The following is a 13,342-nucleotide window of genomic DNA, read 5'->3' as shown; positions in this document are numbered from 1 at the left end:
CCATCACTTTGAATTGTTTTGGATACATATTTCCGTAAGTATAAACTAGTTAAGTGTATAGAACCACTCTCATAAGTTGATTAATATTAGGGAAACTAGCAGAAAATAAAATAAAATTATTCAGTTTTATAAAGCATTACACAAATTTATTTTATAAATAATATATCTTACATATTTTTAAAAATTTCATAAAAACAACTATTAAACCTGTATAAACTTACATTTATATTTAATAAAAAATCTTATAAATTGGTTATTGGCTTTTAGGCACAAAATATATTGTTTGAATGTTACATTTCTCTATAGGAATATATAAATCGGTGTATATATTTATATAAATATTTTCACGTTACCAACATGACAAGTCTAAAATTTGTTTAGTTATTGTTGAAAAACGAATTAAATAAATATATGACGTTATGCGCCTAAAAATTCTAAATAGTAATTTTTTTTGGAATTTTTAAATAATTAAGTTGATATGGATATATTTTATTTACAGGAACAAAAATGAGTTCTGTGTATAATAGATGGTATAATAAAATCGAAAAAAAACTATATTACATATATAAACATTAATCAATGTAAGTAATTACATAATTTATCTGTACGACTTGAATTTTAAATTTGATATAAAGTATATGTTATAAGTTTAAAATTTAAAAAAATATTTTACAATAAAATTAATTCTAATTTTCATACAAAAATAAATTAAATTGCGACAAAATGCAATTGTATTAAATACATAAATTGAATTTACAAATCACAAATAATGTGTGTCTTTTAAACACATAAATTTTAGTTCTGTTACGAAATTAAAGTTTCTTATTTTAGTTTTGCTGGTATTGATTAATTAATTTGTATTTCTGGTTTTGCCCAACCACCAAAAGCACGTTCCAGTTCCTCTGCCACTGCTAAACATAAACGGTCTTGATTAAAATTGGCAATTACTTGCACACCAAGAGGTAAACCTTCGCTACCAATCTTGCCTAAAGGCACTGCTGTAGCTGGAAAACCTAGTACGTTTACTATGCCAGTGTATGAGAAGTTAATGGGTCGTAAAATGGGTTCATTGTGATATGGCGCTACAGTTGGATGTGTTGGATATATAAGCACACCATCATTTCCCAGTAGTTCTTGTAGTTCCGCTCGCAGTTCATTGCGTTTTTTAACTAAGTGATGATATTTACTCGAGCCATGTCTGCACTGCAATTTGTCCATTATTGCAGTTATAATACCGATAAAGGTATGCTTGGATAAGCGCAACAGCCACATAAACAATTCACTATATGGGTTAATTGCTGTTTTCATATTTCCTAGTTGATGTTCAAAACCATAACCAGAATCATCTTTCATATTAGCAAACCATATAGCAGCCGACTGACGGAATTGTTCAAATTGTACACGATCTACTGGCACATTAAGTTTGTTTTTCAAATGTTGCACAACTTGTCGTACTCCATTTATTAAATCATCATCAACTGCAGATACTAAACGACCACCGCCATCATTTTCCTGGAAGAAATAACGTACTTTGCTTAGGTCTACCGATTCATCTAAATTTAATTGTGCAGCTTTTTCGCCAGCTATAATCTTTAGCATAGGTTTTAAGTCTTCTGCGTGACGTGTCATTGGTCCAATACCCAAAAATGAATTTTGTTCCTCACTAAATGGTATGGGAAACTGTCCCTTATTCGACACAATAAATTTGCTTGGCTTATGTCCAAATATACCATTGAAAAATGCCGGCATACGTATAGAACCGCCAATATCAGAACCCAAACCAAATGGCGATGCAGCCGCTGCTTGTATACAACCTTCACCACCACTCGAACCTCCAACAATACGATTGGTGTCATAAGGATTGCGACTACGTCCATGTACAGAATTGTTACTCTCCCACCACATGCATACTTCTGAAACGTTTGTGAGTGCAAAAGGAATGGCCCCAGCTTTACGCATCAAAGCCATTGCATCAGAGTCTTCAGAGGCACGAACATCTTTACGGCAGTACAAGCCAGATGTATGTAGCAGACCTGAAAAGATTAAGCAAAGATACTTAAGACATATAAGACTATAAATTAAAATGTCTGTCGAATTAAAACTTAAATCAATAGATATAAAAAACAATTGCAAGAAGAATGTATTACGATTTATAAGAATGTAAAGGGTTAGCACATAGATTATAATCTTGGTGTATAGAAAATAATAAAAAAACGATGGGCTCTCTGAAATATGAAAAACTATCTGTCTCGAGATTTTTTTGTTATCGAGTCACTGCCGGTGTGGCAGACGATATCAGCTTTGTCGTTTTCCCCCGCATGCCTAATGATAGTAAATTTACTAAGGATTTAATTTTGACAGAATCTTAACCAATTTTAAGCCATTCTGTTTAGAGTTTCTAGCCCTCGCTACAGCGTACTAACAGAAATTACTAGATCCCCAGCATCATCATAATACCGCAACTAAACCTAAGTAATACCAAAGTAGAAAAACTCACCTTTAACAGCAATACAATCCTTAGTGGATATTGGCACACCTAAGAATGGTTTAATTTTCTCCAATTCTTCTATTGTATATTGCTTGGATTTTATTAACTTATCAGCTTCTTCAGCTTCAGCATGCGCTTCCGTAAATCTATTATCGACACAACAGTTTAACAATGGATTGACTTCATTAATTCGTGCAATAAATGCGTCCAAAACTTGCACACTTGTTAACTGGAAACAAAATAAACTTTAATTTTCGTTCATTGTTATGTTTTCAAATACTCACCTTCTGCTTGCGTATCTTTCTGGCAAGTGATGTTGCGGATTCTAATAGTATGGGATCTCTTATAGGAGGCATTATTTCACCTTTTACTCCATAAATTAATTGAAATACTAATCTTATGAGTTTTGTGAATAAACCAAAAATAATGTTGCCAATAAGCACACCCTTGGATTGGGGCTTAGGCGTTTTCTTAAGAACTTTTTTATCTTCAGACATTTTACAGGATTATTTATATATTGAAATAATTTGTACTCTAATTATTAAATTCGAGCATACGTAATGGATGTCATATAAGGAATGTAGAAAGTCTATATGTATTTGTAATGATTTTTAAAAAATTGTTGCAAATATCAAACGGTGGTATCAGTTTTTCGCCAATATTCTAAGTTTGCACTGCAAAATTGAAAAAAAATTGAAAAAATAAAAACAAATTAATATATTTCAATAAAAGCTAATAAATATGAGTAATAAAAATATTGTCGTCTTTTTAAAAATCGATGTTAAATATGTACTTTGCTCATTAATTTTTAACTTTCTTAAACACTAGAATATGTTAATCTAATCAATCAGAACTTTTTAAAGATTTTCTTTGTTATATATTTGAACCAGACATCGCATCAACATGCGATCCCCTGCGCAGCTCAATATTTTATAAAAATTTATATCTCAAAATAATAAATTGTGAAATACTCGTACAATCTTTAATGAGAACTTTAATCAGCAGTAAAAGTTGCATAGTTCTGATTTGTATATGGTATATAATAGTATTTCGTTTTTAAATATCAGTGATTAATAAAAGTAAAATTATTTCACAGTTAATATGACCTAAAGGGAAATAGATGGAGTGAAAAGACACTGGTTAAAAAGTATTTTTGATTCCATTGTAATTTTATGTAGAGGTCTAGGTGCTTTGTAACTAGTTCGACACATATATGAACTCGTGTTTTTAGCTGATTTCTGAATTGAAGATGCTATGAAGTGAGTTTAAGAATCTGATTCTTTATAGACTTTTATGAAGTGGTGTCCAAGAAGGAAACACCAGCTGCACGATCTACAGGAGTTATAGCCATGTGCAAAATAGTTATTTGTCTCGTATAAATGCGTCTATTCCCAATGTATGCCACAAATGCAGCTCTACCGTCCTTTATGTAGCCTTCCTGTTTCTCTGTCTCAATGCAAACACAAACTTGAGTCCAATCGATCTTTGGACCCGCTATATAGAAGTAGCTGAGTTTCTCCGCCTTGATTCTGATTGACTTCCATTTAAATAACATCCATTCCTCCTCTTTCACACTACCAATACCTATCCACATTCCAACCCATGTATTCGTCTTGTTATGCCTTTCAAATTATCTGGTTTATAGATCCTTGTAAGCTGTAACAACAACAATAACTGCATTTTAACCATATGGAATTTCTTTGACCATATTGAATTGTAAAGTACTCCTTAAACTTCCCATCTTGATAAAATTACAATATCGAAAAAATAAATTACCATTTATAATTATTAGTATAAACAAGTGTAAATCTTTTATTGTTACATTTGTCTCGAAATAATAACAAATTTCTTAATGTCTTCTTAAAGATGAAATATTAAATCTTATCTCATATATATTATATGATATGTACGTTCTTTGCATTGTACTTATATGAAATACATGTATATTATTTTTTTATATTTTTTATTAATTGCACAAATATTTGAGAATTTAATAAAACAAAGTTCAAAATTTACATTTCAGTATTTAGTACTTCAAAGCTGTATGATAAAATATATTAAATTAAGAATAACTTTTCTACCGTATAAAGTTTATGTTTATTTTTTGTTTTACGTAAGAATCTTTGGATTTAATTCATAAATATATAGTATAACTCAAATCAAATACTTAATATATTTTCCACAAGCATACATGTTAGTGTTAAACATTAAGAGAAATTAATATTAATCGAATTGCAGAGCATAAACTGTTTAATTAATTCCATGAAACCTATATGAATAGTTCAAAACTTATGATCTTGCCTTACCCTTCAATATGATTACACCTTTGGGATTATTATAAGTAATACCTATCTAAAATTTGTATGTTCTAACATGAATCCTTTGCAAAAAACAGAAATTTATATCAACTACACAGTTACAGTGACAACAGTTACTAAAATAATTTCTTCAGATAACTAGATATGGTCCAAATCTTATGAAATCTCTTATTAATACAAATACCTATTTTTGAAAAATTCTCTTTATTTTGAAACGCAACTTATTTGTCACAAATCGGCCTCTAAAACGCTAAAAGTTTATATGTATAATATACATATATACTTAATTAACATAAACATATTAGAAAATAATGTATATATTTTTTACTAACGAAATAATTCTAATTATAATAAAATTGGTAAAATTTTCGATTATGTGTTTTCGATAACTATTCGAAAATTTAAATTGATCTTTGCTAAATGTGAAAATAAATATTACAATTTGTTAGTAAATAAATTCTTAAAGATTTCATTTTTAAGAATTTTGTGTATATAGTATTAGTATAGAGAAAAAAGTATGTGTGTATATATACCATCATCGCAAAAAAAAGATATATATATAAATAAAATTTTTTCATTCATTATAACAAATATAATAGAATAAATTTGTTTTTATCATTACCGTTCACCGGAATATTTATGACAAATACAAATAATTTTGCTTATTATATATATAAACATATGTGTACACATTTATATATATTATATACGTTCTCACTTACGAATCTGAGTGCAAAGTACGTTTTAACCAAATATTTATCAATACTAACGCTAAAAAAATAATGCTTAACACTTTTGGATTATCGACTTATTAACTCGTGTAGATTAGGCGGTCTAACTACAGTGCCTACCTATTTCTGATAGGGACGTTCTGATAAAAAAATATTATAACACGTCACAAACTAATGGCCGATAGCGGGTGTTGAATAAATTTTTTATCTATTCTTTAAAAAAATGTTAACATTCAAACATTCAATAATGAATACACAAGAATAAAATCCAATTATTAATATTGTTTTACCCAAAGAACATCTTTTTTACAGGGAAGGGAGACATTTCAACCATTCTACATTGAGAAATATAATTAAATGCTAAAAAGCAGTAACAACAAATGAAAACAAATTATACACTTAATATTACACAAAAAAAAACATACATACATATTCAAAAAAAAAACTACATATAATATATACAATAAAACTTTTGCGCGCACAGAACTTTTCAACAGTTTATTCGAACACCGAACATCGAAAACCTCGCCAATGACAAACTACACGAAAGAGTTCCAAATACGCACTGCTGTGCCGTAATGAAAATATTACACTGCAAGCGACTGAACGACCAATTTCTCTTGTTATTTTAAACAAAGCAAAAAACAAAAAAACAAACACAACAAAAAGTAAAAAAAGTAAAAAAAGGCAACAACAAAGGCAACTAATACAACACATCAACAATAAGAAAAATAACAACAAAAGCCAATAGCAACAAATAAACAGAATGATGAGAAACTTGCAGTGAGAGAGAAGACTTGTTTCGGTTTGTCTTTCATCAACCATCAATCCAAGAAAATAAATAGTTATTAACAATTTTTGGAAATGAAAAAATTATGCAAGCTTTACGTCATTAAAGAAAATTCCAACAACACAAAAATAATGAAGACAAACCTTTTAATTCGTAATGCTCTTCTTGTGTGTGTGTATGTGGGTATGTGTGTAAAGTGTAGTTAAGTTTGTATGATTTTTAATTGTTGGCTCATAAATTGCTTTGCAATAAATATTTGTTGTATGGAAAAGCAGTACAAAAGGAAAGGCAATATTGCACAAAAAACCCACTCGTAAAATGGATACGCGACAAAAAAAAAAAATAATTGGCTCATTTATTTCTTCATATAATTAATTAATATTTGAATTATTAACCTCAAAATATTAGTGTACGACAAGTTTTTAATAAGCATTTTTAATTAAAATTGAAACTCTAATTTCATAACTCACACCACCAATACCTATCTAGACCCTAACCTCTGTATTCGTCTTTTAATTCATTTCATATTATGCCTTTCATAGATCCTTGTAGGTTACAGCAAAAACAACAAGTCAAGTGGCGACATTTAACAATAAATGGGAATTCCGCTAAGAACTAAATAAAATAAGTACAGTAGTCTTAGATCACCAAAATCGTAAAGTATTTCAGAGTTTAAACAATAGAGGAATCTAATAAACAGCTCTAAATAAAGACTTATTCCTATCGTGATCTTGACGTGGCACCATTCTTTCAGTAAATGTCTAAACTACGTCCATAAAAAGTAATTTTTTGCCAAATGGTGTTGCATTTGGTACGAGGTTGTGATAAGCCCGTACTTTTTTGAAAATAATAAAGGTGTGTTGCAAATGATCAGTTTTTAACGCTCTAACCGAAAGATCACCAATATCTTTCGTGGAAAATTAATGATAATGTTGTGGAGGATTAGTGAAATTTTGTTGATGTGTAATTGTACGTTCTGTCAATAGACTGTTGGCTGGCATAGAAATCTGCGATGGTATAAATCGGATGAACAATAAATTTTGTTTTGCGAAAATTTAAAGTGCCCATCCTGATTGTATAGATTGCACTCCTGGTTTGGAAACTTAAATGGCCTCGTGATAAACCGACAGTTCCAAAACCAAAGAAGGAGTGGCTACAGTCCTAACATCAAAATCTCTCCCACGCTTGATTTATGGTTTTTGCTGATTCAGACTATTGCACCCAAGCAGCAATAATGGCATCGGCCTTTTCGAAGTTTTCTTCCAGAATTTCAATAGACTGCTATGACATGCTGAAGCAAACACAAATAGGTTGATGCTTTCGGTACTTAGTGACACAAAAATCAATATCAACAAGATCGCTGACAATTCTGCAAGAACTGTATCAGCTATTTAATTCTGTGGACCGCAGCTTTATTGTGAAAGAAGTTAGTTCACAACGATGTGTCTGAGAGAAAAGTCTTTCTGTTGTAATCGAAAGATCTCGCTACTGGTGTGACATTTCATGTAACCGCAAGAGCTTGTTCAACTAATGGATGGATCTAGAATTTTTAAAACCTGTCATAATGAATGACAATATGTTATATAGCTAAATGTATATGAATTCAAAAACAAGGTTCAATCATTCCAATAGAAGTAAGATGGTTACAAAAGATTAAAAAAAATTCAATCAAATACGAAGGTACTTGTCACTGTTTTTCCTAACTTCAATGGCGTATTCCATTAAATGATCGTAAGGTTAATAAGAAATACAAGTTATGTGGAAAACGATTCAAAGAGTTTTGTTAACACTGCTCGTGGAAATTGAGTCATAATAATGGTACCTCTCAAACCTGATTGTTTCTTTGTGATACTTTTGTAAAAAAACAAAAATATTATTAGACCGAAGCCTCTCCGGTGTGTGACTTTTATGATGCATTAATTAGTTTGATTAGTGTTTTAACTTAAATTAATAAAATTAGTTTTGTAGAAATATGTCAAATAAACTTTTAAAAAAGTTGTTACTTTAAGTTAAATTTGGTTGAGAAGTAATATTTAAAAAAAAAACAGAAAAAATCGAATCCATGTCATATCAAAATGTTTTGCACTCATGTCTACAAATAATGTATAGTCCAGTGGATTTAAATAATAGTAAAAAAAATATATTTACATAGTACAATATAATATAATATAGTATACCATAGATGACCAAAATCATACAGTACAATTTTGTGTCTGAAACCGTCCATTTTTTTTTAAAACTTTTTTGTGTCTGAAACCGTCCAATCTTTAAACAACTTTTGAAAGAGAACTTCTACAGACAGGTTTTGTAGGAGAGAATGCTGTGCTGTGCTGTATTTAGTATTCTTCAGAACTAAATATAAAAAAAATTAGCTTTTAAAAAATTATGAACAAATTTTATGCTTTATTTGAATATTTATAGGACTGAGTTGTCTTCGAATAAACTATGTTATGATATAGTCATGGACAATAACTACTGTTATTACAAAACTGTTGAGTTACTCTGAAAATGATCAGTTAAGCAATAAAATTTAAAAGATGGAAAAAATCTAAGTGAATCTAGATATAAGATTATGCGGACGGAGTTTGTTTAAAAATCATTTTTAATTAAAAAAAAAATTCTACTTCATTAATAAGTATTATATGCAGTTTGTGAATCTATGATAGTACGGTATAAGTATCACAAGAAATATATAATCTTGTTTTTTCTAAAAACATTAAATTTAAACTATCATATTTACATAATGAAAAATATTGTTATAATCACACAAACACGTTTTTCCGATTGGTTACATCAAGGGCAGTATTTATTATAGGTATGGTTAGATATTTGCATAATGGAAGAATATTTTCACAATCACAATATAAAGTTTAGCAAAAGATAGCATACGAGTAAATGTATCTATTTATATCGATTCATAGACATTAAAACAAGTTATGTGCTTTTTATGGAAAACAAATTAAAGATGTAAATCAATTCCAACAAAACACTTACTAGACATAACCTAGGGACACAACTGAGAATTTGTTTATGATAATTTAATTAATTTGTAGGCAACGCATATTAGTAAAGTTAGTTTTCTTATTAAAGATAAATAATTCCATTAAAATATGTGTTAAAAAAAAAGTAAACAAAAAAGTATTTTAAAAAAGTTGATTCAAATACATTTTACTTGGATTTAATTTAAACATATATGCTCTGTTTATACTATATAGAAGTATATTAGGTATAAAGATTTATGCTTTCAAAAAAATATTTTAAATAATAATAACACATAATTCAATAATGCTCTAGTAACACTGAAATGTTCACAAGAAAGATAGATCTTTTTGCATGTCTTCATAAATCTATAAATCAAAATATGCATATGTATGTTCTGAAGCTTGGAGGGCATCAATCAAACCTACCAGCTAGGAAATAGCACAATCGCATGATTCACTGACGGCTCACTTACGGAGAAAGGTGCCGGAGCGGGCATAGTCGGATCAGGCAAGAAGCACTGGGAAGCGCTAGGGAAAAATACTAGCATTTTTCAAGCGGAAATTTACGCAATTTTAAAATGCGCACTTATCAATATAGAACGGAATTATCAGGATAAAAATATTGCAATACTGACAGACAGCCAAGCGGCGATCAAGGCAATGAACTCGCATTAGGTGACCTCAAGCCTGGTGTTAGACTGCCTTGATAAACTAAATCTGCTTGGCGAAACAAATCAGGCGTTGATTCTTTGGGTACCCGGACATATTGGCATACGTAGAAACGAATACGCGGACAAGCTAGCCAGAAAAGGAGCAGCCACACCGATGATATGCTCCTTTCTTTCACAAAAATAAAGGAGAACCAGAATAAATAGAACTACTGGAATAATATACCAGGATTAAAATACCCAAATCACTTATTGGTACCTATAACCAGGATTTTATGAAGAAAAACCAGGATTGTATGAACCTTTTAAAAGAAAAACTTAGAACATCACTGGAATTCTAACAGGGCACTGTAGACTAAAACACCCCCTCACAAAACTGGATATACTTAGGGATGCAAACTGTAGATTCTGTGAAGAGAATGAGGAGTCGGCCACACATGTGCTGTTAGAATGCCCTCCTAGGAATGTATATTCTTAAGGAAGAGGCAATAAAACTCTACAAAGTAGGTTCTGTACTACTTTTTATTGAATCAACAGGGCTTAAAGACCTACTTTAAGCCCAGAAAGGAGCACAATAGACCCGACGGTCGCAGTGCCATATCCCCTAACAATTATAATGTACTGTAATAGGTAATTAAAATCCACAATTATTTGTGAATGCCGAGGGATTTTCAGTTACATAACAAGTATATCTCAGATTACAAAAATATTACAACAAAATTTCAGTAAAAAACAAGCTTAATAACTAAAAAAAAATGTAATGCTGGAATTGAAATATTATAATATAAATTTAGTAACTTCTTATTTCTTAACCGGATGCTATATAGGCACAGCGATATAGAAAGAAACAGTATAGCAGTTGAGCTAGTCAAGAAAGGAATTATTGCTCAACTTTTTCTAGAAATAGAAAAAAGAATATATTGGTGCTCCTTTACCGACCAAAAAACTTATTATCAGAAATGAAATTTATAATCAGTGAAATGGTGGAACAAATAGTGCCTATTCAGAACCATGAGAAGCGTATTTGGCCCGAATGGGACAAAAAAAGGGTTCTTTCTAAGGTTTGTTTTTCTATGTGAAAAAATCTCAATATCTCAATGTTGATCTAAGACAGATGGATTAAATGGATGTAATGGAGGAGACTATTAATCGGTAGTAATTGCAATTATAATCTATTGAAATTAAAATGTTGAGATTGTTTTGTATTTTATATTTAATGCACATTTTTTTTTGATTATAGAAATTCATATTAAAATTTTCAACACATCATATGTGAATTAAATTACTATTTTCGTATTAAGCACATTTCTACACAATGTGTTAATAAATATATGATAAGAAAAAGGGACCACGCGTGCCTTGAACTCTTTCAATTAATTAATTGTGTTTCACTCTAATGAATCATGATCTATTCCCAGTTGTTAGAGAGCCAGTTTTAAAACGAATTTTACCCGCTTATAGAACACTAACTGAAAAGCGATAAGACAAAATTTTATTTATGGTAAACAGATGGTTAAATTTAATTACTACGCTCAGGTATTAAAAAATATATATAATTTAATATTCTTGTAACTGAAACTAATATAAGGTCAAAAAATGAAGTTTTTAACTATTAAACTATTTTACCAAGCCAATAAGTAATATCACATTCATGCATGCGCATACATACATACATGCAAACATTGCATTATCAACAACTGACCATGCGTAAGAGCAAAATTAAGTATTTGATATATTTCATACTTCTTATAGATCACTGATATCAATAAAAGTGATATGTGACAATTAAGTCTAATTCTTCTGTTATAATTACTCAAACAGTACTCTTAAGCAATCTAGAATACTAAAATCACAGCTTTTTATCTACGCCAATACTATTTATGATTAACGTTTATTAGATTGTAATACATTCAACTTTTCCTTCATTTATATATGTACGAATCTACTTTTATCTATAAATTAATACTGTTATCAAAAATAAAATTCTAGATATAAATTTGTATATACGAACGCTAATTCACAAAGTGTGTAAGATATTAATCGGGCGATTGTATTTGCTGTTGCTAATGTAATTTTCATTTGCAAATACAAAAATATAGAAAATAAATATTGATAAAATAACGGGTACCGAATAAGTAATTCATATGAGAAATACTATATATAATGAAGTAAAATATATTATAGACCAAATAAAAGTATAAATCTTTGAATATAATGAAGTTTAAGATCCTTTACATTGATTAATTCCAAGTTATCAAATAGAATATATATACTAAAATTATGCACATGTTTGACAGCTATATTGAAATTTGATTCCATGAATGTAGAATCTGTAGCTTACAACCTCACATTCAAAGTAATATTAAAATTCGAAACCATTGGTGCAAAATTTAAAGACAAGAACAAGACAAGATAGCTATATTCGAATTCAAATCTATGTGCACAGAATTCATAGATAAGGACCATACGTACGTTTGACAGCTATGTTCAAGTTCAAATCGATGACTTCAATAATTGGAATTGATTTGTGACCAACAGTTTTAATATGGCACTAAAAGCATTCGAAAAAAAAAAATCTTCAGAAGATCTATTTTCTCGTATGCGGTGGTAACGACTACCGATCTGAGCATAGTGAAGTGCATAAACTTTCGAATGGGTGTAAATATTCCTGCTAGAAAAGCTTTTGATTTAGTGCTTGCTGTTTAAAAAAGCTCTTGCGGACGTCTTCATTCTTCGGTGGGACCAGGTGACCAACAATATGAAGGTAATCGGTAATACCAATTGACAACAGTAAACCACTGATCGGGCAAGTCAAAGGGGGCTACACTTTGGCCAACTAAGTAAAGAAGTAAGAATGGCTATATTTGATACAAAATGAATAATGAATATCAAAATGTATTGCCAGTTTCATGATAAATGAAAATGTAATATGATGTAGCAAATTTTTTTTAATTATAAATGAAACATAAAAATTGTTATTGTTGTAGGGTAAATACATAGTAACACCAATAAATCCTCCTCGGAGACTGCCACCTTGACGTGGTAAGGATGCTCACTAGTTACGTAGAATCGTCGAGCGAAGCGGGCGGTAGCATGCTAATGGTAGGGCCTTCCTTGCCGGTAAGGTCGTATGAAGCTAAGCGCTGTCCACAACGTAGCGTCGGTACTCGTAATGAGCGGCTGCAAAAGGCGTCTGTTCTCCAGGTTAGGAGCGGCCTATTTAAAAGTGACCTGTTACTACATGCAAAGCTTACAGGACTGACATTGCGCTTGTAACCCATCGTCAGGGTTTTCCTCCCTTTTTTAACTATATTCTGGAAATAAAATATGAGTCTAAACCCGAAGTGTTATCCGTACTTAATCGGC

General features: G+C 30.3%; 1 protein-coding gene across 1 annotated transcript; it reads right to left on the bottom strand.

The window, feature by feature from the left end:
* Positions 1-712: 712 nt before the first annotated feature.
* LOC119684512 (fatty-acid amide hydrolase 2-A-like) lies at positions 713-3,150 on the bottom strand. Its single transcript, XM_038098567.1, has 3 exons — positions 2,773-3,150; positions 2,498-2,717; positions 713-2,033 (listed from the first exon to the last, which is right to left on the bottom strand). Exons 1-3 carry the CDS (start codon positions 2,983-2,985, stop codon positions 847-849), a joined length of 1,620 nt encoding a protein of 539 aa, XP_037954495.1. The 5' UTR covers positions 2,986-3,150; the 3' UTR covers positions 713-846.
* Positions 3,151-13,342: the final 10,192 nt, after the last annotated feature.

Source organism: Teleopsis dalmanni, chromosome 2, assembly GCF_002237135.1.
Source record: "Teleopsis dalmanni isolate 2A chromosome 2, ASM223713v2, whole genome shotgun sequence".
Taxonomy (NCBI): domain Eukaryota; kingdom Metazoa; phylum Arthropoda; class Insecta; order Diptera; family Diopsidae; genus Teleopsis; species Teleopsis dalmanni.
Note: the sequence above shows the minus strand (reverse complement) of the source record. Positions and strands in the feature narration are given on the sequence as shown.